Genomic DNA, 27804 nt, shown 5'->3' with positions numbered 1-27804 from the left:
CCCCACCCCCCCCCCCCCCCACCCCCCCCCCCCCCCACCCCCCCCCCCCCCCACCCCCCCCCCCCCCCACCCCCCCCCCCCCCCACCCCCCCCCCCCCCCACCCCCCCCCCCCCCCACCCCCCCCCCCCCCCACCCCCCCCCCCCCCCACCCCCCCCCCCCCCCACCCCCCCCCCCCCCCACCCCCCCCCCCCCCCACCCCCCCCCCCCCCCACCCCCCCCCCCCCCCACCCCCCCCCCCCCCCACCCCCCCCCCCCCCCACCCCCCCCCCCCCCCACCCCCCCCCCCCCCCACCCCCCCCCCCCCCCACCCCCCCCCCCCCCCACCCCCCCCCCCCCCCACCCCCCCCCCCCCCCACCCCCCCCCCCCCCCACCCCCCCCCCCCCCCACCCCCCCCCCCCCCCACCCCCCCCCCCCCCCACCCCCCCCCCCCCCCACCCCCCCCCCCCCCCACCCCCCCCCCCCCCCACCCCCCCCCCCCCCCACCCCCCCCCCCCCCCACCCCCCCCCCCCCCCACCCCCCCCCCCCCCCACCCCCCCCCCCCCCCACCCCCCCCCCCCCCCACCCCCCCCCCCCCCCACCCCCCCCCCCCCCCACCCCCCCCCCCCCCCACCCCCCCCCCCCCCCACCCCCCCCCCCCCCCACCCCCCCCCCCCCCCACCCCCCCCCCCCCCCACCCCCCCCCCCCCCCACCCCCCCCCCCCCCCACCCCCCCCCCCCCCCACCCCCCCCCCCCCCCACCCCCCCCCCCCCCCACCCCCCCCCCCCCCCACCCCCCCCCCCCCCCACCCCCCCCCCCCCCCACCCCCCCCCCCCCCCACCCCCCCCCCCCCCCACCCCCCCCCCCCCCCACCCCCCCCCCCCCCCACCCCCCCCCCCCCCCACCCCCCCCCCCCCCCACCCCCCCCCCCCCCCACCCCCCCCCCCCCCCACCCCCCCCCCCCCCCACCCCCCCCCCCCCCCACCCCCCCCCCCCCCCACCCCCCCCCCCCCCCACCCCCCCCCCCCCCCACCCCCCCCCCCCCCCACCCCCCCCCCCCCCCACCCCCCCCCCCCCCCACCCCCCCCCCCCCCCACCCCCCCCCCCCCCCACCCCCCCCCCCCCCCACCCCCCCCCCCCCCCACCCCCCCCCCCCCCCACCCCCCCCCCCCCCCACCCCCCCCCCCCCCCACCCCCCCCCCCCCCCACCCCCCCCCCCCCCCACCCCCCCCCCCCCCCACCCCCCCCCCCCCCCACCCCCCCCCCCCCCCACCCCCCCCCCCCCCCACCCCCCCCCCCCCCCACCCCCCCCCCCCCCCACCCCCCCCCCCCCCCACCCCCCCCCCCCCCCACCCCCCCCCCCCCCCACCCCCCCCCCCCCCCACCCCCCCCCCCCCCCACCCCCCCCCCCCCCCACCCCCCCCCCCCCCCACCCCCCCCCCCCCCCACCCCCCCCCCCCCCCACCCCCCCCCCCCCCCACCCCCCCCCCCCCCCACCCCCCCCCCCCCCCACCCCCCCCCCCCCCCACCCCCCCCCCCCCCCACCCCCCCCCCCCCCCACCCCCCCCCCCCCCCACCCCCCCCCCCCCCCACCCCCCCCCCCCCCCACCCCCCCCCCCCCCCACCCCCCCCCCCCCCCACCCCCCCCCCCCCCCACCCCCCCCCCCCCCCACCCCCCCCCCCCCCCACCCCCCCCCCCCCCCACCCCCCCCCCCCCCCACCCCCCCCCCCCCCCACCCCCCCCCCCCCCCACCCCCCCCCCCCCCCACCCCCCCCCCCCCCCACCCCCCCCCCCCCCCACCCCCCCCCCCCCCCACCCCCCCCCCCCCCCACCCCCCCCCCCCCCCACCCCCCCCCCCCCCCACCCCCCCCCCCCCCCACCCCCCCCCCCCCCCACCCCCCCCCCCCCCCACCCCCCCCCCCCCCCACCCCCCCCCCCCCCCACCCCCCCCCCCCCCCACCCCCCCCCCCCCCCACCCCCCCCCCCCCCCACCCCCCCCCCCCCCCACCCCCCCCCCCCCCCACCCCCCCCCCCCCCCACCCCCCCCCCCCCCCACCCCCCCCCCCCCCCACCCCCCCCCCCCCCCACCCCCCCCCCCCCCCACCCCCCCCCCCCCCCACCCCCCCCCCCCCCCACCCCCCCCCCCCCCCACCCCCCCCCCCCCCCACCCCCCCCCCCCCCCACCCCCCCCCCCCCCCACCCCCCCCCCCCCCCACCCCCCCCCCCCCCCACCCCCCCCCCCCCCCACCCCCCCCCCCCCCCACCCCCCCCCCCCCCCACCCCCCCCCCCCCCCACCCCCCCCCCCCCCCACCCCCCCCCCCCCCCACCCCCCCCCCCCCCCACCCCCCCCCCCCCCCACCCCCCCCCCCCCCCACCCCCCCCCCCCCCCACCCCCCCCCCCCCCCACCCCCCCCCCCCCCCACCCCCCCCCCCCCCCACCCCCCCCCCCCCCCACCCCCCCCCCCCCCCACCCCCCCCCCCCCCCACCCCCCCCCCCCCCCACCCCCCCCCCCCCCCACCCCCCCCCCCCCCCACCCCCCCCCCCCCCCACCCCCCCCCCCCCCCACCCCCCCCCCCCCCCACCCCCCCCCCCCCCCACCCCCCCCCCCCCCCACCCCCCCCCCCCCCCACCCCCCCCCCCCCCCACCCCCCCCCCCCCCCACCCCCCCCCCCCCCCACCCCCCCCCCCCCCCACCCCCCCCCCCCCCCACCCCCCCCCCCCCCCACCCCCCCCCCCCCCCACCCCCCCCCCCCCCCACCCCCCCCCCCCCCCACCCCCCCCCCCCCCCACCCCCCCCCCCCCCCACCCCCCCCCCCCCCCACCCCCCCCCCCCCCCACCCCCCCCCCCCCCCACCCCCCCCCCCCCCCACCCCCCCCCCCCCCCACCCCCCCCCCCCCCCACCCCCCCCCCCCCCCACCCCCCCCCCCCCCCACCCCCCCCCCCCCCCACCCCCCCCCCCCCCCACCCCCCCCCCCCCCCACCCCCCCCCCCCCCCACCCCCCCCCCCCCCCACCCCCCCCCCCCCCCACCCCCCCCCCCCCCCACCCCCCCCCCCCCCCACCCCCCCCCCCCCCCACCCCCCCCCCCCCCCACCCCCCCCCCCCCCCACCCCCCCCCCCCCCCACCCCCCCCCCCCCCCACCCCCCCCCCCCCCCACCCCCCCCCCCCCCCACCCCCCCCCCCCCCCACCCCCCCCCCCCCCCACCCCCCCCCCCCCCCACCCCCCCCCCCCCCCACCCCCCCCCCCCCCCACCCCCCCCCCCCCCCACCCCCCCCCCCCCCCACCCCCCCCCCCCCCCACCCCCCCCCCCCCCCACCCCCCCCCCCCCCCACCCCCCCCCCCCCCCACCCCCCCCCCCCCCCACCCCCCCCCCCCCCCACCCCCCCCCCCCCCCACCCCCCCCCCCCCCCACCCCCCCCCCCCCCCACCCCCCCCCCCCCCCACCCCCCCCCCCCCCCACCCCCCCCCCCCCCCACCCCCCCCCCCCCCCACCCCCCCCCCCCCCCACCCCCCCCCCCCCCCACCCCCCCCCCCCCCCACCCCCCCCCCCCCCCACCCCCCCCCCCCCCCACCCCCCCCCCCCCCCACCCCCCCCCCCCCCCACCCCCCCCCCCCCCCACCCCCCCCCCCCCCCACCCCCCCCCCCCCCCACCCCCCCCCCCCCCCACCCCCCCCCCCCCCCACCCCCCCCCCCCCCCACCCCCCCCCCCCCCCACCCCCCCCCCCCCCCACCCCCCCCCCCCCCCACCCCCCCCCCCCCCCACCCCCCCCCCCCCCCACCCCCCCCCCCCCCCACCCCCCCCCCCCCCCACCCCCCCCCCCCCCCACCCCCCCCCCCCCCCACCCCCCCCCCCCCCCACCCCCCCCCCCCCCCACCCCCCCCCCCCCCCACCCCCCCCCCCCCCCACCCCCCCCCCCCCCCACCCCCCCCCCCCCCCACCCCCCCCCCCCCCCACCCCCCCCCCCCCCCACCCCCCCCCCCCCCCACCCCCCCCCCCCCCCACCCCCCCCCCCCCCCACCCCCCCCCCCCCCCACCCCCCCCCCCCCCCACCCCCCCCCCCCCCCACCCCCCCCCCCCCCCACCCCCCCCCCCCCCCACCCCCCCCCCCCCCCACCCCCCCCCCCCCCCACCCCCCCCCCCCCCCACCCCCCCCCCCCCCCACCCCCCCCCCCCCCCACCCCCCCCCCCCCCCACCCCCCCCCCCCCCCACCCCCCCCCCCCCCCACCCCCCCCCCCCCCCACCCCCCCCCCCCCCCACCCCCCCCCCCCCCCACCCCCCCCCCCCCCCACCCCCCCCCCCCCCCACCCCCCCCCCCCCCCACCCCCCCCCCCCCCCACCCCCCCCCCCCCCCACCCCCCCCCCCCCCCACCCCCCCCCCCCCCCACCCCCCCCCCCCCCCACCCCCCCCCCCCCCCACCCCCCCCCCCCCCCACCCCCCCCCCCCCCCACCCCCCCCCCCCCCCACCCCCCCCCCCCCCCACCCCCCCCCCCCCCCACCCCCCCCCCCCCCCACCCCCCCCCCCCCCCACCCCCCCCCCCCCCCACCCCCCCCCCCCCCCACCCCCCCCCCCCCCCACCCCCCCCCCCCCCCACCCCCCCCCCCCCCCACCCCCCCCCCCCCCCACCCCCCCCCCCCCCCACCCCCCCCCCCCCCCACCCCCCCCCCCCCCCACCCCCCCCCCCCCCCACCCCCCCCCCCCCCCACCCCCCCCCCCCCCCACCCCCCCCCCCCCCCACCCCCCCCCCCCCCCACCCCCCCCCCCCCCCACCCCCCCCCCCCCCCACCCCCCCCCCCCCCCACCCCCCCCCCCCCCCACCCCCCCCCCCCCCCACCCCCCCCCCCCCCCACCCCCCCCCCCCCCCACCCCCCCCCCCCCCCACCCCCCCCCCCCCCCACCCCCCCCCCCCCCCACCCCCCCCCCCCCCCACCCCCCCCCCCCCCCACCCCCCCCCCCCCCCACCCCCCCCCCCCCCCACCCCCCCCCCCCCCCACCCCCCCCCCCCCCCACCCCCCCCCCCCCCCACCCCCCCCCCCCCCCACCCCCCCCCCCCCCCACCCCCCCCCCCCCCCACCCCCCCCCCCCCCCACCCCCCCCCCCCCCCACCCCCCCCCCCCCCCACCCCCCCCCCCCCCCACCCCCCCCCCCCCCCACCCCCCCCCCCCCCCACCCCCCCCCCCCCCCACCCCCCCCCCCCCCCACCCCCCCCCCCCCCCACCCCCCCCCCCCCCCACCCCCCCCCCCCCCCACCCCCCCCCCCCCCCACCCCCCCCCCCCCCCACCCCCCCCCCCCCCCACCCCCCCCCCCCCCCACCCCCCCCCCCCCCCACCCCCCCCCCCCCCCACCCCCCCCCCCCCCCACCCCCCCCCCCCCCCACCCCCCCCCCCCCCCACCCCCCCCCCCCCCCACCCCCCCCCCCCCCCACCCCCCCCCCCCCCCACCCCCCCCCCCCCCCACCCCCCCCCCCCCCCACCCCCCCCCCCCCCCACCCCCCCCCCCCCCCACCCCCCCCCCCCCCCACCCCCCCCCCCCCCCACCCCCCCCCCCCCCCACCCCCCCCCCCCCCCACCCCCCCCCCCCCCCACCCCCCCCCCCCCCCACCCCCCCCCCCCCCCACCCCCCCCCCCCCCCACCCCCCCCCCCCCCCACCCCCCCCCCCCCCCACCCCCCCCCCCCCCCACCCCCCCCCCCCCCCACCCCCCCCCCCCCCCACCCCCCCCCCCCCCCACCCCCCCCCCCCCCCACCCCCCCCCCCCCCCACCCCCCCCCCCCCCCACCCCCCCCCCCCCCCACCCCCCCCCCCCCCCACCCCCCCCCCCCCCCACCCCCCCCCCCCCCCACCCCCCCCCCCCCCCACCCCCCCCCCCCCCCACCCCCCCCCCCCCCCACCCCCCCCCCCCCCCACCCCCCCCCCCCCCCACCCCCCCCCCCCCCCACCCCCCCCCCCCCCCACCCCCCCCCCCCCCCACCCCCCCCCCCCCCCACCCCCCCCCCCCCCCACCCCCCCCCCCCCCCACCCCCCCCCCCCCCCACCCCCCCCCCCCCCCACCCCCCCCCCCCCCCACCCCCCCCCCCCCCCACCCCCCCCCCCCCCCACCCCCCCCCCCCCCCACCCCCCCCCCCCCCCACCCCCCCCCCCCCCCACCCCCCCCCCCCCCCACCCCCCCCCCCCCCCACCCCCCCCCCCCCCCACCCCCCCCCCCCCCCACCCCCCCCCCCCCCCACCCCCCCCCCCCCCCACCCCCCCCCCCCCCCACCCCCCCCCCCCCCCACCCCCCCCCCCCCCCACCCCCCCCCCCCCCCACCCCCCCCCCCCCCCACCCCCCCCCCCCCCCACCCCCCCCCCCCCCCACCCCCCCCCCCCCCCACCCCCCCCCCCCCCCACCCCCCCCCCCCCCCACCCCCCCCCCCCCCCACCCCCCCCCCCCCCCACCCCCCCCCCCCCCCACCCCCCCCCCCCCCCACCCCCCCCCCCCCCCACCCCCCCCCCCCCCCACCCCCCCCCCCCCCCACCCCCCCCCCCCCCCACCCCCCCCCCCCCCCACCCCCCCCCCCCCCCACCCCCCCCCCCCCCCACCCCCCCCCCCCCCCACCCCCCCCCCCCCCCACCCCCCCCCCCCCCCACCCCCCCCCCCCCCCACCCCCCCCCCCCCCCACCCCCCCCCCCCCCCACCCCCCCCCCCCCCCACCCCCCCCCCCCCCCACCCCCCCCCCCCCCCACCCCCCCCCCCCCCCACCCCCCCCCCCCCCCACCCCCCCCCCCCCCCACCCCCCCCCCCCCCCACCCCCCCCCCCCCCCACCCCCCCCCCCCCCCACCCCCCCCCCCCCCCACCCCCCCCCCCCCCCACCCCCCCCCCCCCCCACCCCCCCCCCCCCCCACCCCCCCCCCCCCCCACCCCCCCCCCCCCCCACCCCCCCCCCCCCCCACCCCCCCCCCCCCCCACCCCCCCCCCCCCCCACCCCCCCCCCCCCCCACCCCCCCCCCCCCCCACCCCCCCCCCCCCCCACCCCCCCCCCCCCCCACCCCCCCCCCCCCCCACCCCCCCCCCCCCCCACCCCCCCCCCCCCCCACCCCCCCCCCCCCCCACCCCCCCCCCCCCCCACCCCCCCCCCCCCCCACCCCCCCCCCCCCCCACCCCCCCCCCCCCCCACCCCCCCCCCCCCCCACCCCCCCCCCCCCCCACCCCCCCCCCCCCCCACCCCCCCCCCCCCCCACCCCCCCCCCCCCCCACCCCCCCCCCCCCCCACCCCCCCCCCCCCCCACCCCCCCCCCCCCCCACCCCCCCCCCCCCCCACCCCCCCCCCCCCCCACCCCCCCCCCCCCCCACCCCCCCCCCCCCCCACCCCCCCCCCCCCCCACCCCCCCCCCCCCCCACCCCCCCCCCCCCCCACCCCCCCCCCCCCCCACCCCCCCCCCCCCCCACCCCCCCCCCCCCCCACCCCCCCCCCCCCCCACCCCCCCCCCCCCCCACCCCCCCCCCCCCCCACCCCCCCCCCCCCCCACCCCCCCCCCCCCCCACCCCCCCCCCCCCCCACCCCCCCCCCCCCCCACCCCCCCCCCCCCCCACCCCCCCCCCCCCCCACCCCCCCCCCCCCCCACCCCCCCCCCCCCCCACCCCCCCCCCCCCCCCCCCCCCCCCCCCCCCCCCCCCCCCCCCCCCCACCACCCCCCAACCCCCAACCCCCCCCCCCCCCACACCCCCCCCCCCCCACCCCCCCGACCCCCAACCCCCCCCCCCCCAAACCCCCCCCCCCCCACCCACCCCCGCCCCCACCCCCCCCCCCCCCCCCACCCCCCCCCCCCCCCACCCCCCCCCCCCCCCCCCCCCCCCCCCCCCCACCCCAACCCCCCCCCACCCCCCAAGCGCCCCCCCCCACAACCCCCCCCCCCCCCCCCCCCACCCCCCAACTCCCCCCCCCCCCCCCCCCCACCCCCCCCCCCCACCCCCAGTTTTAGCAGCGCCGCCTATGCGAATGGCTCCCTGGGGACGGCGTTTTTGCCGTCCCCAGGGCACCATAAATGGCCCGTGCGGAAAGGGCCTTAGTTTAGTATTGGGTGGTCAGCCAGTTCATCATTTTATCTAGATTTGTTGAGGTTTGAATATGAAGCCTTTACATGAAAATTGTGTGTCTCCCCTTATTTCAGTCTATGCCAAGGCAGACCAAATTCTGTGTTTGCACAAATAACATAAATACAGTTTCCTGCCCATTTCGTTTCCCAACAAAAGTTCAGATATACAAACTATACTGTCGGGGAAAAGGCTTCATTTATTAATGCAGGATGCGTGTGAGAATTGTCAGCTTTGAGGGAAACATTCTGAACAAATATCGATCTGGAACTTTTTGGGCAAACTATTGAAATGCTTGAGTTTTTAGAGGATATAAGGCAAATGACTGATCTTTTAAAATTAAAAATTAATAGGTTGCTAGGCATTTCAGACACTCAGAACACAGAGGTACGAAGTAAACTGTGAAGATTCTGCAGTTTCAAGTGGCACAATCATACCTGTTTTTATATTAGAACAGACATGGGCACAAACATGAAAAAAGACTCAGGAATGTGTGATAGGACAGTGTATGAGTGCAAATGAGATGGAGAGGATCAAGGATAGTTGAAGAAAACAAGCTTTATGAAGTGTAAATAGAAAGACTCACAGCTGTATATTTGCATGCCATTTATATTTACATGATGTTTATGAAAACTACGGAGGACATCTGAAACATGACTTTGTGGGCATCTGAATTTTTTTGAATGGAAAAATGCCCTTTCAAGATTGAGAGACTCAAAGGAAAGTTTCTATGAATCTCAGAAAAAAAATACTTGAAGGGGCTAAGGATATCTGTGTTCACAATGTTTGTGGGTTCTCAGCACTTTGAGTTGGAACTCTGGGAATCCACAATTCAGATACCCAAGTTGCAGCTCTCTCTGCTATTCCAGATCAGAATACTTAACTGAGGTACTGAACCAGTGATGGCATTTCGGAATATGGCAGTTATTTTAAGTACTTCCTGTTTTATTCTCATTCTTTGCTGTTATTCTCAGAAAAAATGTCTGGAAGCATTCTAAGGAAACAAGACCAATTTTGCACAGCCCCTTTGTGATAGCGACCAAGGATATTCCAGCTGCTGTATCCCAAATGTCATTTGATTGCTTGATTATTTGAAGCTTTCCTCTAGTGCAGGGGTAGGGAACCTGCGGCTCTCCAGATGTTCAGGAACTACAATTCCCATCAGCCTCTGTCAGCATGGCCAATTGGCCATGCTGGTAGGGGCTGATGGGAATTGTAGTTCCTGAACATCTGGAGAGCCGCAGGTTCCCTACCCCTGATATAGATAGTACATTTTGTCTGCCTCAGACATATGCTAGAGGAGTGCAAGGGCAAGCACTGATAATCTTCATATTTAAATTTTGAAATTACATTTCATCCTAAGTCTTCATGGCAAGTTGCAAAATGAAGTTTAACTAACAGGAGATGCAAAAAGACTTGCGTGGGGCATCTCACGTTATGCACCCCCATTATTTCCTCTTTCACTTTCCTGAAAGTCCTCCTAACCTCTCCTGTTTCCTGCATCCTTCTCTCCTTCATATCCAAGAACTAACTGACCATTATCTGCCTTCTTGTCTTCAGCTTTCCCTTCTTTCTTTTCCTGGAACCTCTCCTGGGGGAAAAAATTGTTCTCTGTTAATGCAGGGCAACAACACAAAGGATAATCAAAAGATATCATAGGTAAAAGGACTGCTAGTACGTGCTCAGCTCTACATCCTCAGCTTTTTGTGATAAGCTTATTTAGCTGAAGCCACTAGGACATCCTTGTACAAAGCGGAGTTGTGACGTAGTTCCTTAGGAGACAGAGGAAAGAGATGGAGACATTCATCTCTAACAAACCCCACCTAAAACTTGGTTGCAAAGCTGCATTCTTGTAAACACACCAGGCTCTATAAACAGGCAGCTCTGCAAAAACCGCTTTGTTATCCTGATTTTAAAATGGGAAATCTCCCACCCTCTTCCTGGGAGTGTCTTATTTACCTAGCTAAAGTAAGCACGGGGCTCTAGTTGTTCATAAACCCATTCCACATTATCAACTTCAGTGGTTTGAAGTGGTTTGTAAAACATGATTCTTTTATTTATATTTTCCCATGTGCTCAGTGTAAAGCAGGCTTAGTAGTACTTCTGGCTGAATGCCCAAAAACAAAATAATGATTCCCCATCTATCCCCCTCCTGTAGTGCTGAATGCCAGTTCTGCACTTTAATTAGTTAACTCAAAGCATGGCACTATAATGCAACCATGTTTCTGTAAACAAGAGTTGCTTTTTTGGCAGCATAGAATTAATGATTTTTTGGGGGGTTAGCTCTCACTATAGGGTTTGTTTATTGGCTAAGCTATAATTATCAAAAAGTAATAGTTTTTAATGTTTGATAAACCAGAGTGACTGCTAATCTAGTCAGGGATCTAAAGATGCTTTGCTTGTTTAGAGAACTGATTGTGAACTTGCATTTTGATTGAATAGTGGTTTTTAATGTAAGATGAAATATGGCAGGTAATACTTTTGCTGTTCCAGGAAATAGGTACTGAAATTCCATTTCTCATTTTTAATTTAGAGGGAAACAGCAATGCTAAACCTTTGTACAAGTTCCATTAGAAATTATTTTGAATAGTAAAATTTAAAAAAATTCAAATTAGTGATTCTAGTATCTGTGATATGAGGTGGAAAATTATCCACAGAATATTTTCCTTTGGAAATTTTCTGCTCCAAATTTGTAAAAGTAGTTGCCAGATCTGTTGTTCAGTGGATCAGTCATATTTGATGTGGCTATGAAGCTTGAACAAATCTCAGGCCTTATACGTATGTAGTGTGTTTGCCAAACTTTGCTAACGTTATTTAAATATTCAAATTATATATTTAAATTTGCATAGGACATTTTTTCCAGCAAATTTTCTGATTTCCAGTTTTTTAGAAAACCCACATTGTCAATTATAGGATTTAAACTATAGAGGAATGAAATTATATGTTAGCTGTGTAGTATTTTGACCAGGTGTAGGTAGTAGTAAGTTATTTACGTGTGTGTACATGAATCAACTGAATAATTTATACCATACCTTTCTACAATGCAAGCTTCCTATATGGCATGCAAAAGTTTACATCTGTATATTTTTGCAGCCCTCATTGTGTAATGTAGTTGCTCCTAAAGATACAAATTGTGATTCAGGAAGTTCCTGGTTCAAGTAAACCAGTGTTTTCTAGCCCTCATCAAGCACCTGTTTTCCAGTCCTCAATCTGCAATGTGAGGATAATATTACTGGCCTGTGTTAAAGGGCTGTTGTAGTGATTGCATATGTTTAGAGAGCAATCTTAAACAGGCCTACTCATGATCCTACTCAAGTCTGTTCAGTGCAGCTTTTTCCCAGACAACTGTTTTTAGAATTGCATTGTCATTCATCAAAGTCTCAGAAGCCAGAAACACACTATATAAATATTATTACTTAGCTTGCCCTGGATAGCAAATGAGCTTTTTGAACTGTATAGTACCTGATCAGGATTGTTCGGGCTAGCCTGGTTGCATCAGATCTCAGAAGCTAAGCAGGATCGACCCTGACAAGTATTTGGATGGGAGACTTCCAAGAACTACCAGGGCCATGATGTACAGACAAACAATGGCAAGCTATAAACACCTCTTGCATTGAAAATCCCACCAAAAGTTGTTATAAGTCAGATGTGACTTGATGGTTAAAATTAAAGGTACCCTCTCACTGTCTGAACTTTGTGACTGTCTGGCTTGCAACAGTTTTGTGTTTATACAGAACTAGCAGGCCTGGCCACGCGTTGCTGTGGCTCAGTCTGTTGAAGTGGAAAAGAAAGAAAAGGGGAAGCGAACGGTTCGAACATGTGTCATTGCACACCAAGGGGCCCCTCCCTCCCCTCCCTCCCGTTCCCTTGCATGGCACCCCGCCCTGTCCCTCCCTAACATTCCCCTTCCTCTGCTAGGGTGGGTGGGCCATGTCCAGGTGGCGGACCCTGTCTTTTTCACTCCCTTCCCTTGCAGGCCAATTACGTAGCTTAAAACACGCTGGGAGGCATGAGCAATGTTGTGTTCAAATTTCAGAGCACTTGGTCCAGCAAACCCCTGGACCCTCCCTCACCTTCCCCTTCCTCTGCTAGGGTGGGTGGGCCATGTCCAGATGGCGGGCCACATCTTTTTCACTCCAGATGGCAGTGGTTTTCAAGGAAGGCATGGCTGTTTCCCTTGTATCAGAGGGTGTTGCTTTGACGGCCAGCAGATGGTGCTGTTGCGGAACAGAACTGTGGTTCCAACTGTCACAGGTGTGGCATGTACACAATAACTGGCACAGTTGTAACATGTACACAACAGGAGGTGTGGAAACAGTATGGAAACCTGGCCGCACGCAAATGCGACATTGTGTGAAAATTTCAAAGCAATCGGTCCAGTAGTTTGGGAGATTACCTGTCAGCAGAAAATCCACTAATAGATTTATATATATATAGATTTCTTTGGTTATATTTTTATAAACAGATACAACATGACAACTGAAAAGAGTTTAGTGGCAGAGGCTGAGACGCCAAAACAGCAGCCGCCAAAAGAGGAGGAGGTAGCTGCTGAAACGGGAAAACAAGAAGCCTCCTCAGAGAAAACATCTCAGCAAGCACCTGAGGGGGATAATCAATCCAAGAAGAAACTGAAAACATCCAATGGTGATACGCCCACACGGGAGGACCAGAGCAAGAACAAAGAGCGCAGTTCCGAAAGTCGGGGTCTGTCACGCCTGTTTTCATCCTTCCTTAAGAGGCCCAAATCTCAGGTCTCTGAAGAAGAAGGCAACGAAGCAGAAACAAAAGAAAGTGGTGAAGGCCAGAAAGACACAGAAATAGGAAATGATCCCAATGAAGAGATTCTGCTGAAAGCTCCCATAGCAGCTCCTGAACCTGAGCTCAGAACTGACCCATCTTTAGACCTCCATTCACTCAGCAGTGCAGAAACACAGGTAAAAAAAGTTAATTTCTTGTCTTGCTAAGTGCTGGTTAATAGATCAGACAGCCAAGAAGATTCTTAATCTGTAACTGCTAAAGAATCCAAAAATCTAGGTAAGCACTCTTGGTAAATTTTACATAGGAGGCATATACTACCTGTGAACTGTGCCTCTAGGCACTATGTGCATCAAGAGTTTTAAAAAAGAATTCTGAAGCCTTATAAAACCATTGCTACATATGATGTTACAAAGAAAATGCAGCCTTGTAAAGATGAATGTTTGCAGTTGCTATGTAAGTATGTTTTAGGGTTAAGTATGTTAATATGTTTTTGCAAATTTTATTTTCACCATTTTAACTCAGGCCAGAGTACCATAGGAGTGTCTATGGTATTAAGGTTAGATAACTGATGCTCATGAGAAATGCGTTCAGCCTTGACAGTCACTTAAAACTTGATATGTGTCTGTACTCTCTGACTCTATTCAGCTTTTGAAAACCAGTCCTCTAAATCTTGTTTTTGAGGCTTGGAAATGTACTATTAGATCACATGGCATTCCTTTCTTTGCTTCTTGGTTTTTGCAAATGGAATATCTGAATTGGTAAACTATGTTTGGTACTTCTCCAAACCAGGGTTAGTAAATACGTTTCAAACTGTGGTTTCTGGCGACCTCTTGGAGGCAAGGTACTAAACATAATCCATGGACAGATGTAACAGCAAAATCATCAAGAGAAAACCATGGAAAGAAAGTGGGAACCACCGCCCCACATAATGTAGAAAGTGTACATGAGTTTGAAGTAGCTCAGCTCAAATAACCCTTGGAATTATGGTAGATTGCATTCATATATGGGTCAGCATTTTTCGTTAGGGTCAAATGAGTGCCGTGGTGTGCAGCCCATTTATTATTTATTTTATTTATATATAGACCCCCCCTTTCTCACTGATACTCAGAATAGATTACATAGTATAAAACAATGCGATCATATCTTTAGAGTTCTAATAAGCAATGGCATAGGACTAGGATTACACCAGGTAGAAGCAGTGCAAAAAAGCATTAAGCCTGTATGTCAAGCAGTGCAGAAAATGGAACTGCAAAAATAGAAAGCAGTGCAGTGAGAGTAGGATATGTACAGCAGACAGATAATACATAGCATAAATAGTGGCACTGAATATAGTCCTGTTCTCCCTATAAATGTGCCTTCCTGAACCATTTCATTATACTATAGTTGTCCTAAACAACTATTTTACATAGTGTCCAGCAGCCTGTTTGACCCCCTCCTTGTCACAAATGCCCTCCCAGGAACCCTGGAGCATCCCACAACTGGCAACCCCATCCCTGAACTTACCAAAAGGAGCAGGGGCCTTTAGGAAACCAGAAGCTGGGAGGAACTGCAGAGATATGGTGGGATGATCTAAGCAACAATGGCAGGCTTCTACAATTCTAGGTAGGGTAGAGGCAGCACAGCCCTAACCAAGCTGCAATCAGCAGTTCCCTGCAGCTATAGAGTGTGGGGTGCGGCCAACACAGTCTCAGCCAGGCTGCAATCAAGTAAGAGGGCCAGGAAATCTGAAGAACCAGTCCCAGGTCATCAGGGCTCAACAGAAAGCTTGCCAGCCACTAGCAGGCTGGAGCAGGGAACCTCCTGAGAGGGATAAAAGGGAGGCAGGGCAAAAGGGAGAAGGTTGATGTGGTGCATGGGCTCAGGATTGCAACAGTGCAGTTAACTGCCTGATGGAAGTCATCGGTGTATCTTGTTTGTTTCGGAAGGGTAGCTGAGTCCTAATGAGGCCAAGGTGGCCTACCTTGTATGGGTGGCTGGCAGAGGGGTGCTCACACATAGTTTGTGAAATAACAAAAGCATTGCAGACTTTCTGACATGTTGTTAACATCACCTTGAAGAAAAGGCTTTCAGCCCAACCCACAGCCCAAGGCAGCTAAGGATGGCACCGTTGCCATGCTACCCTGCCACCTCCAGAGGGCTTACTGCCAGTGCATGGCAGAATTTTTTTTTAAACATCCACTGACAGAAAGCCCTTTATAGGGCTAAACAGACTTACGCTACAAAAGGGTGGCATGACTCAAGCCCTGGGCTGTGGCAGAACTGCCTACAAAGCTGGGGTTGAAGCCGACTAATGTTGGGTCCATCCCTGATAATGCCTGTGTTGGCATCCAGCTGGATTCCAGCGTAGCTCTGTGTCAGCAGCTGACTCCCAGCGCCTTTGCCCTTTCTGCCAACAGGGGTGCAGAAGGGGCAAACGTGCCAGCACAGCCCCACACTGGCTCCACAACTCTATTCAGCTCCTCCCCGTCCATAGTATTGTCCTGTAGGGATTAAACAAGTGTGCTTATCACTTTATGTGCTAATTTTAATAAAATATATTAAAACCGCTACGAATACTATCATGCATCATAAAAGTAAAAAAATCAGCATGGTTGTGCATAAAATTTGTTGAAGTAATATCCATATTAATGTTATTTGTGAGTGATTTCTCATAGCCAAGTAACAGTAGATTGTTTTTCCTGACATGGGACACTGACAGACCTCTGTGGCAGGAGAATGCTGACTAACAAGTAGCAGTGGAAGCACCAAAATTACAGCAGCTACAAGGACTTTGTATACATTTTTATAGGAGAACAGCACAGCAAGAACATTATGGATGCTGTGCCCTTCTTTCAGGTGTGGATTTGGTAATGTAAAAATATTCCTTTTTAAGCAATCAGCTTCTTGTGAGCTTTGGGCTGAACAACTAGCAGTAAAAATACTTCTCCATAGACTATTTAAAGCATTGATTATGTAGAACAAAGAAATAATCTTGTGCTAATTACCAAACCCTGAATTAGTTAATAATTGTGAAACAATGGCATTAAATTCTAAATTGTTCTTGTCTATTATTTGTAGCTGGCAATTTAATGCAAATGAAAACATGACTACACTTGTTTTTGGCTTTCATCCTGGAAATACAGGGATAGCCTAAACACTTGCAAGTTTTGTGTAAACAAAACAGTCAGTTTTTAAATGTGATTATAATTTTAGTGCAGGGTAGATGTCAGATGCCAAATTAAATTTCTGTGTGTCCTGCAGAGTTGGTGATCATGGAGTCTTACTCCTGTTTTTACTATCAGATGATACCCTAATGGTAGTTGAGTCAGTTGGTAACATTGACCAATGAGTTGACTTTGACCTCAGCAAACTCAAAAAGTCAGTTATACTGGAAAAAATGCCACCAAATACAATCCAAACTATAATGGGCTACACCAGGGGTGTCTAACTCTGGCCCTCCAGATGTTCATGGATTACCATTCCCATCAGCCCTGCCAGCATGCCAGTGACCATGCTCGGAGGAGCTGATGGAAACTGAAGTCCATGAACATCTGGAGGGCTAGAGTTGGACACCCTGAACTGCATGGTAAATTAATAATCTGTATACCTATGAACACAGTAGTTTTAATAAAAACAACATAGTCAAGATTCACACCAGTGAGTTCAACATTACAAATTATATGCGAGTAGACATTCACACAAGGATCCAAACAAAGTCCACACTGTTATATAAATAACAGATATGAATTGTAGTAGTGCACTGCCGACCCAGCAGTACCGTAGTAGAACGTTACTGGGGCCAAGCCTACTTATTACCGGTATGCTTGTCGCGCCCCACTCCTGTCCCCACCATGGAGTCGCACTAGTCATGTGAACTGTCTGGCTCAATCACACTTAGGGACAATGGTCTTGCCCCAGGTGAGGATTAGGCTCAGAGCAATGCATCTTCTCTCGCCGCAGTAGCCAGATGAGATCATGCATCACACTTGATGATCTCCGACCTCCAGCTCGGAGACTCCCCAGTCCTCCCTCCTGCGCCCCGATAGAGTAGCAATAAAAGGTGCCCAAGGAACCGGCGAGGCCCAGGAGACTTCGCTAGGAACCACGGACCTCCGGTCTCCCGCTGCTAGCGATCTCCACCAGATGTTATCTCCAGCGTCTCGTCTCGTTCTTACGCTGACCCAGCGTGGAGTGCGACCCTAAGCTGAATTGCGAAGCCAGGGAGATCCTCGAACCTCCACCCTGCTCACCGTGCGCCTGGGGAAGGGCAGCGATACGAAGTCAGCTGGATCCGGTATCATCCAGGAGACCACCCGTTCGGTATCGCCTGTCCTCTGGATGAGCGCATCCAGAACCGCAGCGTCCCCTAGGACACTCTCGTCCAGCCGGAACACCCGGTGAGTATAGAGCTTGCAAAAGCAGGGCTTATGACAAACGTTGGCGAACTGAAAGCGTTGCCGAGAATGCGGCAGGGAGTCCCATTAAGAAGAGAGGCTGCGCAAATTAGTTGAGGAGATTGAAGCTCGGTGTCCATGGTATCAGAGGGGGGGACGTAGAATCTTAAGGACTGGAGAAACGCCGGGCGCACTCTTACGCTGCAGAACCTACGTAGCGCCCGATAGTAGCTGCTAGCTGGCGATGGAGGCAATGTTTTGCTTCGCCCATCAGCCTGCAGACCAGACCTCTGGCTCCCGCATGTAGGAAGCGCCCTACTTCAGTCTTTCACCTTCAATTTCCAACGGAGATTTTCTCTGTATCTACTAAATTGGGCATGTGCTCCTTCTACCCCCCCGCAAAACCCTTCACCCGACCAAACTCTCCCAGCGGCTCAATGGCCGCCCCTCCCCTGCTCCGCCTTCATTTTCCGAAGCCACTGCACCTCCGTCGAAGCGCGCCCGCGTAATGGCTGGGTTTCAAAAAACTCTTTCGCCAGAGCGGTAGCCCGCGATCTGCAGAAGAAAGAAACCCTGAGCGGGAAGGCGATCTCGATATATTCTTGCGGTGTGCCCCATCCACTTCACAGATACTGGGAGGATGGCATGGTTAGGGTTGTCGGTACAAAGCCCCTGGCTATAATATCCTCACGGCTCCATAAAGCATCTTGGGGCGTAGGAGTCACTAGCCCCTCACGTGAGAGGCATGCTGGGAAGCCATGTAAAGGAACCACCTAATGGTTCCAGATGACTGAAAACCACCTTCGCATGCTCCTGAGCCCTGCGCCCAGTTTGTAGTCTGGGAAAGTGAGTTCGCCAGCAATGCTTCAACAGAGCAGCAGCCACCTCTGAAACAGCCTACCGCCCGCTCAACTGCGGTTTACGATGCTTCGCCAATCCCAGCGATCAGATTGTCCTTGCTGAAGGGCCACCCTTCTGATGCGCCTCTGAGTCGCCTATAAAGGCATTTATCCGTGATCCCCAATGCCCGACCAGCCAACCCAGAGTTTCTCCTTTCCATCCATGCAAAAGCCCAAAGAGCCACAATGCTGGATTTGTAAACAGGCTCCAGAGGCGGCTCAGAGGCGGGTAGATGGCGAGGAGGCCCAAAGCGAGGCTCATAAATGTACCAGCGAGCGCTTCCATGGAGTGCGCGGGACAATCCGGGCCTAGGCAAAATCCTGAACCCCAGCGACATGCTTAAGGCTTGCCAGGACATTGGGTCCTCATCACCAAGCTAACCTCTCGCCCGAAGCCTCTCCACGGCGGGGAGACAGTCTCAGGATGACTGCTTTAACTTTCGCGAGACCGGACACTTCGAAGGGAGTGTAGGCAGCCGGTGGGGGCCACCACAACCCGATGGAGGGTCCTCCCCAGAGGAAGGCCGCACAAAACCGGTGCCCGCGTTGCCAGAAGGGCTTCCATTGGAGAGGCGACTGCCGATGAGAGCTCCGCCCGAGGAAGTCTCCCCAACCAAGGACCAAGGAGAGTACTAGAGGCAGACCCAAAGCGCCCGGGCCCTGCCGACCGCCCCCCCTCTCGTGGCATCTGGCTGCATGCGCCTGGCCATCTCCTTTAAGTTCCCCGCGAGGGTTCTTGTAAGCCCCAACTCAGTATAGCTGAGGCCATCCCTACGGGACAATTGGGCTGAAAGTGCTGCCAAAAGAGCCTCTGCGGCGAACAGGGATTGTTCATCGTCCCGGAGTGATCGACTCCGCGCTTAAGGACCATCCACCTCCGGGTCTGGACCGATATCACAGGGCTGCCGGGCCAGCTGCGCTCAGCTGGTCTCTTGCATAAACACCCGCTGCCGACCCAATGAGCTACGAGCCCCAGCAGCCAACATGTAAAGCAGCCCACCACCGTCGCGAAGCGGTGGAGGCGCCCTATCGGAGCTCCCGTCCATATCTGGGCGCTTCGCCATGGCAGAAGGATGTAGTTCAAGGAGCCTGAGTGGACACGGCTGATGTCACCGTCATCAAGAGCGGCGAGTGTGGCCCGACCAGTGGCGACGGGCTTTACCCGCATCACAGGGGTGGGGAGACAGAGCGAGGCGGACATCCGCCAGCTCACGGTCCATGGCCAGGATTTCGAAGCGGCAGCTCACAGTCGCCCATCGTTCTAGACATCCATGTCAATCTCTCTGGGAAGAGACCTCGCCAGGTCAGGTTAAAAGCGGCTCTGGTCTGGGATGGGTAAAGCCATCCCGCGGATCATTGATTCAATCAAGTACGCTAAAACTGCCTCTTAACTCCCACAGGAAAACTGTTTCCCTCTCCCCTCCTCTTCTCCTTCTATTTTTTACCCCGACCAGTGAAGCGGGGAGGCCAATTGGCCTGACTGGCCTCCCTGGATTAAAATCTGGAGCCCGTCCACGATACGCAGCACTGTCGGACGGGCCTAAGCTAGAAGTGCTGCGGCACCGATTCACCCATAAACCGGTTTGAGCACCTTTAACAAGGTTGCTCTCGAGTTTTCTGACTTATTCAGGCCTTTGGCGAGGCCGCTATAGGGCCCGGTCTCGGCGGTAACGAATTCCCCAGATAATTCGATCCACAAAATCTAGCACCATCCAGCTTCCAGCATTAGCCACCAAGGTCGCGATAAGTGCAGCTCCCTTGCAAAGCCCCCTTCGCTGCTCCTTTGTGTATGCTTGAGAATTTGCACTCTGATAAGCCTGATTGCTTCATTCCCCGGATGCACCCATCCCCAAAAGGTGTAAAGCCCCCTTTGTGTTGCTGATTAAGCATGCATACCCACAATCCCCAGGACTGCACAGGCCGCTTCCCCTCGAGGCTCGGACCCTTGGCCGCTGATGGCGGCTCGGCCGAATTCCGCCAGGGGTCGCCTACCTCCTGCCCTCCCTGTCAAACAACTAAAGAAGAGGGTGGCGGCCCCAGGAAGAGTTACATTAAAGCAACCTTCACGGGCTGCAAAACAAGCCTTCTTCCTTGCAATGCAAGCCTTCTTCCTTCCATATTAAATCTAAACACTAACTTTCGATCCAATCTCCCACGCCATCCATCTAGAACTGAGCCTGGGCGAGACCCGGCCCGTAACCTGGGAAAGGGGGGGTGTGTTTCCTCAGTCCCTCTTCCTACAGGCTCCGTGGATCTCCGATTCACCATGACAGGCCAACCATGGAATGAAACAGGAGGAAACCAACCCCATCCCGGAGATGGGCATCTCTCTCTGAAGGATCGTAGCGATCCCAAGCGAGACGCCCGTCATAGCGCTTAAGGCCAGATGATGACCTGGGGAGGCGTCCGAAGGCGACCCACCAGCCCAGGCTTCGCTGCTGTGGCAAGACCACCCGAGGCGCCCGAGAACCTCTGTGCAGCTCTCTTTGCGATCATCACCACCAACTCAGCGACCACCATCCTTTGCCTGCTCTGCTGCCTCCACTGCGGCGGCGTCGGCCACCCACAGCAAGCTTTCACCAGACCAACATCTGGGAGCAGTTTGCTTTTGCCGCTGCAGCGTCTCATCTTTCTGCCTGGGCAGTACCCACAGAATTCGGGGAGCCTGTTAAGCTCCTGCTCCCGTCTGCAAAGCACCGGAGACTTCCTAAGCGGAGTCTGGGCTGAACCCTTCATGATGCCTCATCCATCAGATATTCTATGGCCGACTGGGGACCGTCGTCCAAACCCTCCGGCTGGCTCTTTCCCTTGTCACCAAAATTCGCTAACCAGTCCAACACCTCGCCGCATCACCGCGCCAGCCGGCGGAAGGAACGACCCGGGCCCGATGTCGACTCTGCGGCCGGTTGGAACTTCTGCACACACATGGAGGACATTCCCCGTGTTGAACATCCTGCTCCCCAGGGGCTGGTTCTGGACCTGGGGAGAGCGTTTAATACATTCCAGCCCGACTCCTGCGAACTCTTTGCTGCCTCAGTCGCCTCACCGGTATCCTACCCAGGCTCCACCGGGAGCCGGACGCCCCGCCGCCCGCCCATCCAGCCCTGCCTTTCGACCCCTCCTGTAGGGCGGTAAAAGCCTCGAAGCGAATTGCGTCTCCTAAGCTACTTCCCTGGTGGGGAGTCGGACCGGCTTCACACCACAATCACTAAGACTATTGGCGGCTGGCCTGTGCCCTTCTTGAAGTCCATCAATTCTACCTCCGCATCTGGATGCCTGGCCTCCAGGCAGGAACCGTCAAAAAAGCGACCCTAGACAATGCGTGCGCTATTGATTATTTGTTGTTGTTACATCACCAAGGTTGTGAGAATGTACATAATATGTGTTGTTTAATCTTTCTGATAATTCCCAGTTGATCCCACATGAAGGTCGTGAGTTGCAAGAAGTTGTATCTAATCTGAAGTGTGATGTTTTGCCCCATTGGTGGTCAGCCCTCTGGAGCTGGCTGCCGGGAGGATGGTTGAGTGCTATTGTACAGCTCTGCATTGGTTTGATTATTGTGCCTTGTTATCGGATCTTGTTTCATTCAATGCGTGTCTAATATTGCCTGTAAGGCTTCATTTCCCTTACCCGCAGCAAATTCTAATGTTGCACAAGCAGCTTGTAGCTTGACCAAGCGGCGGAGGACAAAGCGTCCCTTTAAATCGCCCGCGCCAGCGTTTGGCCCCGTTTTCTAAAATGTAAAGAGGAGGAGATGTAAGTAGTGCGCCGACCCAGCAGTACCCGTAGTAAAACGTTGGGGCGTAATAGCGGACCCTCGCGACCTTGCCCGATCATCGCGCACCCCCACTCCTCATCCCCATGAGATCCGCGGGTGCGTGGACTGTCTGGCTCTCAATCACGGTAGGGACAATGAAGTGCTTGCCCCAGGTGAGGATTAGGCTCCAGGCAGCGTCACGGCTCCCTCGCCGCGTAGCCAGATGAGATCATACATCACATGATGATCTCGACCTCAGCTCTCCCGGAACTCCCCCCAGCCCTCCCTCCTACACGCCCCCGGTAGAGTAACAATAAAAGGTGCCAGGAACCGGCAGGCGGGAGACTCGCTAGGAACACGGACCTCCGGTCTCCCGCTGCTGGCGATCTCCACCAGATGTTATCTCCGCGTCTCGTCTCGTTCTTACGCTGACCGCGTGGGTCGACTACAATGAATAACCAAGATATGTGTAACAAATATACATAAGGCTGGTTTTGAAGGGACTCTAAACTTCTGAGCCTGTTTCGTGGTTCATTCAGTCTTCCAGGCAGTGGTGGGATCAAAAAATTTTAATAACAGGTTCCGATGGTGGTGGGATTAAAACAGTGGCGGCGCCGCACACACGCACCTCCAGTCCCTATTGGGCAGGGAGGTTGCTTTAGTAACCCCTTCTCGGCACTCAGAAAAAATTAGTAACCAATTCTAGAGAAGTGGTGAAAACTGGTTGGATCCCACCTCTACTTCCAGGTCTTCAGAGTACCATTTGAGTCCTGCTTGCGAGTGCATGTAATTTTAGTTCCAAAATGTATATGAAATATTCTTTTTTCATTCCAATTCTCTCATCAGTATGGGAAGACACACAGTCAGATGTGAAGCTGAGATTGTTGCTTTGTGTCTGACTGCATGCGTTCCCATACTGACAAGAGAATTGGGATGAAAAAAATGGAGACAATTGCATACAGTATATTTACACAGGTGCTCTAAACATTGTGTATCAGTTATCTGTTGTGATGCTAGGTTTCTGATCTTTGGTTTCAGCCTGCTCAGGAAGATAGAAGAGAAGACCAGGATCAAGATCAAGATCAGGATCCCGATCAAGATCCAGAGAACAGAGAATTGGAGATTAAGGAAGGAGAAGAGCAAGCAGAGTGCTGTAATACAGAAGAGAAAAAAGAGAACAAGGCAAAATCAGACAAAGAAATAAAAGGTGCTCAGAAGACAGCAAGGAGACCCAGAAACAGCATGCACTGCAAGGTTTCTTTGCTGGATGACACCATTTTTGAGTGTTCTGTGGATGTAAGTGTATTTCTGTATTTGGAAGCACAAAATATTAAAGTTATGTTTGCTAGGATTAGTACTTCTGTTGAAGTGGGGCCATGCTGTGGTGCACCTGTCATGAAGGAGTGGAGGAAAAGTTTTGAATGTTCTTGCCTCTTAACAAGCATTGTAGAGTGTGATCAGCCTGTGGCCAGAACATCATGGGGGGACCACTTTTCTCTCCCACCCCCCGCCCGTATCAGAAATGAGGAGGCCCTTTGAGAAAGACTTAGTGTGATTGGACACCTACCTGCTCACTGTTGAATATATGGAAGTCAGTCTCTCCTCCCTCCCCCCCCCCCCCCCCCCAAAGAAACTTTTGGACCAAAGTGCTGTGGATCAAAGTCAGCATCTTCATAGGACCAGAATTCTTATTTTATTTTTATTCCAGATTGCATGATTACCGGTATATCTTTTAGGGGTTTTTTTTGTTGCTTTCACTTCATGTGTCAAGCCATCTGCCTGGGCTCCAAGCAGTCTACTTCAGCTAATAGAAGAAGCAGAATTGGTTTACCTAACCTGCTTTTCTCTGCTATAAGGAATCTCAAAGTGGCTTACAGTTTACTCCCCCCTCCCCCACAACAGGCGACTTGTGAGGGTGGTGAGGCTAAGAGGTCAAAGGGAACAGTGTCTAGGTCAGGGGTAGGGAACCTGCGGCTCTCCAGATGTTCAGGAACTACAATTCCCATCAGCCTCTGTCAGCATGGCCAATTGGCCATGCTGGTAGGGGCTGATGGGAATTGTAGTTCCTGAACATCTGGAGAGCCGCAGGTTCCCTACCCCTGATCTATATAAAGCAGTGGTTCTCAACCTTCCTAATGCCGTGACCCTTTAAAACAGTTCCTCATGTTGTGGTGACCCCCAACCTTAACATTTATCCATTTTACAGATGGAGAACACTGATGCAGAGAGTCTTAGGCGACCACTGTGAAAGGGTCGTTCAATCCCCAAAGAGGTCCCGACCCACAGGTTGAGAACCACTGATATAAAGCTTTAACCTAGAGCAGATAATCATTTTCATGTGTAAAAGTAATGGAAGAGATATGGTTGGTTATTTCATACCATAGGAATTGCTTTGCATGGCTTGATTTGACATGAGTACTTTATTTATTTTTCCATATTTCATATTTTATTTATTTTTCATATTTTTATCCCATCCTATCCCATCCTTCATACTTTCATGAATACTTCAGCTTTATGACCAACTTATAACCATGTTTTAAACACTGTTATCTGAAAGAGTTAAATTATTTACCCAAAACTGTTTTTAGACTCATATTTAATTTGAAAATGTTAACATTGGAAAACCGTGTTTCCTGCCCATCTAGATTCATAAATGCCAGCATAATGAGCACTCTCCATTTGTAAAAAAATCCATACTTCAACCAAACCTTTCCCTAAATAATAAATTCCTGAGTGTCATTTTATCTTGAATTTTTATTGTAAAATGATAATAGCTATTGATGTAATCTTTACAGATAGCTTGTATTGGACTTTATCTCAGTTCATTAGTAAGGATTTTAATAATGGATTTATGTAGTCTGTTCTTACATTTGTACCATATAGTAATTTAAAAGAACATCCAAAAGAACCAAAATGTAATTAATTTGTTACAATCAGCTAACATGAAGTCTCAGATGTAACTTTACAAAGTAACACAGAGAATCAGTAGAAAAATACTGAGCAAGAGAAGAAAACACGCCCCCTTATGATAAAAAGTTCAAACAGATCAAATTTCACCAGGCACCTTAAAGGTGACAGAGAAGTGAACCTTTCTTGAGAGAAAGCATTATTACCACACAAGGGCATGACCAGACACTGAGGCCACCAGCCAAGGGATTCCCCCAGAGCAAGAAAGCTGATCAAAATGTTTCACTTAATAAATTACGAAGCCGTAAACTTAAATGTCACCCTGACCTGGATAGCCCAATTTTATCAGATTTCAGAAGCTAAGCAGGGTCAGCCCTAATTAGTAGTTAGTACTTGGATGAATGGGAGACCAGCAATGAAGTCCATGATTGCTACACAGAGGCAGGCACTGGAAAATCATCTCCAAAGTCTCTTGCCTCAAAAACCCTACAAGATCGCTGGCTGCAACTTGATGGACCTTTCCACAACCACCACCAAACTTAAATGTTAGTGCTCATTTCAGCCCTATGCTCTTGCTTATTAAACTAAAAAATTTCCTTAAAATCATTCATACCCTACAAAATGAATAACTTGCTTCACCAAGTAATGTCCTGTCTATCCTCCCCACTAGGTATTCAAATCCACTAACAGAGGCAGTGAAAAGAACATTATTGTCTTTATTATTTGGGGTGGGGGAAGGGAGCACGAAATGTAACACACACATGTGCTCATTTACACTTCAAACACTATTCAAATATCCACTGTATAGTGTTTGTGTTTTGAATTATTAAAGGACTGACAAAAATTCCTTGATCCAGCCTTTGAAACTACTGAGCATTTACACATACCACTTTGTATCTTTATATGTTTATCCCCCCTTTTTACACAATAATTTCCAACCGTTTCGGGTGGGGGGGAGGAAATCTGATTTGTTAGTCACACTGGTCTTGATTGCAGGGCCTAATGGATCTTTCAGTCAGCCATTCCCATGTGAAACATACTGCTGTGTAATTTTTACAAAAATTACCTGGCAGAAAGATGAAAAATAATCACAGCAAATCTGCACCGTTCAGTTGTTGGATCCTATTATAATTTTTCAACCAACCTGTCTGAGACGTGTGAAAGCAACTGTCCTTCAATGAACAAAATTTAACTGTACAATCATGTTTATAGGTCCTCAAGATTACACTTGATCATGCTTGTGTTCCGTGTTCCCTTGTAGGTAATCATTTTACATGGACATTCTTTTTAAGATTAAAGAATATAGAAAACAAATCACAAGAAGAGAAGAAATAGATTGCACTGTAAAACAGCCTGATTAGCCATCTCCTAACATTTGTGCATTTCTGCTCAGGGGGAAAAATGACCCCTGTGTTTCAATTATTCAGCCATTAGGAATCCCACTGATGCTCTCTGGTACAGTGCATACTCAACAAGCACAATAATTATGTTGGCCCCTTCTGCCTGTCCACATCAAAGCCATACAATTGTTGGAAGGAGTGCTTATTTTCACATGTGCCGTAAACTAGAATATTGAACTCTTGATCCAGTGCAGTCATACATCATTCTGCCAATGAAGCTGAGCATCAGTAGAACATCTATTTCCTTTGTAACAAGGACAGGCAACTAAAATGATTACAGATATTCTACCGCAGATGTACATGACTGTGTCATTAGTATGAACAAGCAAGGAAAAACACAACACTGTAGGTTGCTTTTACATGTGATAAAAATCCTAGGCTTATGTCACAAGTAGAAATTCAGACCTGAAGTAAGCAAATGCAAACAAGTCTTGCTGCGGCTTTATACCTGATCTTCTCGCCTTTTTTAAAAAACAGCTTGCACTCTGGCTCATCTGCTGCAGTATACTGGATAAAATATTACAGCCAATCACATTCAAGTTCTCTTGTTTTGGATGATATTTAGTCATTCTAAAAAGCTGTTCACTATTTGACACACTATAAAAGCACACCATCCAAGTATAGCAATACTGAGGATCAAACTCACAAGCTCAACAACTGGCTGACAAAACTGCTTCCAATAGTAAAAAACAAAACGAACAGAAACAGTTTACCATTCATTAGACAAGGGTGAATGGCATCCATATAAGGTACATCGGATGGTTTAAAAAGGAACTCAGACGCAGAATCAAATCTTATTCCCACACTAAACTCTCCACATCAATCTGTTGTGTCAACTCAGACTACTTCATGTTAAACTAAATCTAATTTACGCATCTCTGCATTTGAATTACTACTATAGTTCAGTTCTCTTTCATTAGCCATTCATCACTCCCCACCCTACCTTGTGTTTGTTTTTCTCTTTGTTCTTACCATTAACTCTGCATTTCCCTCCCCCTTTAGGACCTCCCTCCCAGTTCAGACACAGCTGATGAAGATTTCCCCAAAGAATTGCTGCCCTCCCCCCCTCCAGCTGCCCTATTAGGCTTCTGATCCATTTTGTATTAAAAACACTCAACTGGGAAATGCTTGCTATTCTTGACTTTATTTAAAAGAACCTCCAATGCAGATGTTGACAGGCAGATAAATGGAGGGGGGGCATATGCTATGAAAATCTGAGGAAATTTTTTCACTCACCCTTGTCTTTCCAAATATAGCACATGTCCTGACAACATCTGCAGTTTTCATTTAAAAAAAATATAAATGGTTTCCAAGATACTAACCCAAACAGGAAGCATTAACCAAGACACACAAGCAAGCCACCACAGTTTATATAAGAGTAGTTAAAGGCAAAAACAAAACAGGAAGAGAAAAGGGGAGGGGAAACTGCAACCAGTGAAAACACAGCATAAAATACCTTTTTTCTTTTTAAAAGAAGAACATGGGATTACAGAAGACAGACTGCAGATTCATTGAATCTTCAGATATTTAAAATACTACCTATTCCATATTTAAAATACTACCTATTCCATGTAGAGGTTTATGTTGATATTAAAGTGTGTATGTATGTGTTAAGTACCATCAAGCTGCTTCTGTGGTGGCCCCATAAAGT

General features: G+C 59.0%; 1 protein-coding gene across 1 annotated transcript; it reads left to right on the top strand.

Moving 5' to 3' along the window:
* The first annotated feature begins 12528 nt into the window (after positions 1-12528).
* Positions 12529-27245, top strand: LOC125435429 (protein 4.1-like). The gene is made up of 3 exons (XM_048501629.1): positions 12529-12993; positions 22885-23181; positions 27156-27245. Exons 1-3 carry the CDS (start codon positions 12532-12534, stop codon positions 27243-27245), a joined length of 849 nt encoding a protein of 282 aa, XP_048357586.1. The 5' UTR covers positions 12529-12531.
* The last annotated feature ends 559 nt before the right edge of the window (positions 27246-27804 follow it).

Source organism: Sphaerodactylus townsendi, linkage group LG06 (genome assembly GCF_021028975.2).
Source record: "Sphaerodactylus townsendi isolate TG3544 linkage group LG06, MPM_Stown_v2.3, whole genome shotgun sequence".
Classification (NCBI taxonomy): domain Eukaryota; kingdom Metazoa; phylum Chordata; class Lepidosauria; order Squamata; family Sphaerodactylidae; genus Sphaerodactylus; species Sphaerodactylus townsendi.
This window is presented reverse-complemented; position numbering and strand designations above follow the sequence as displayed.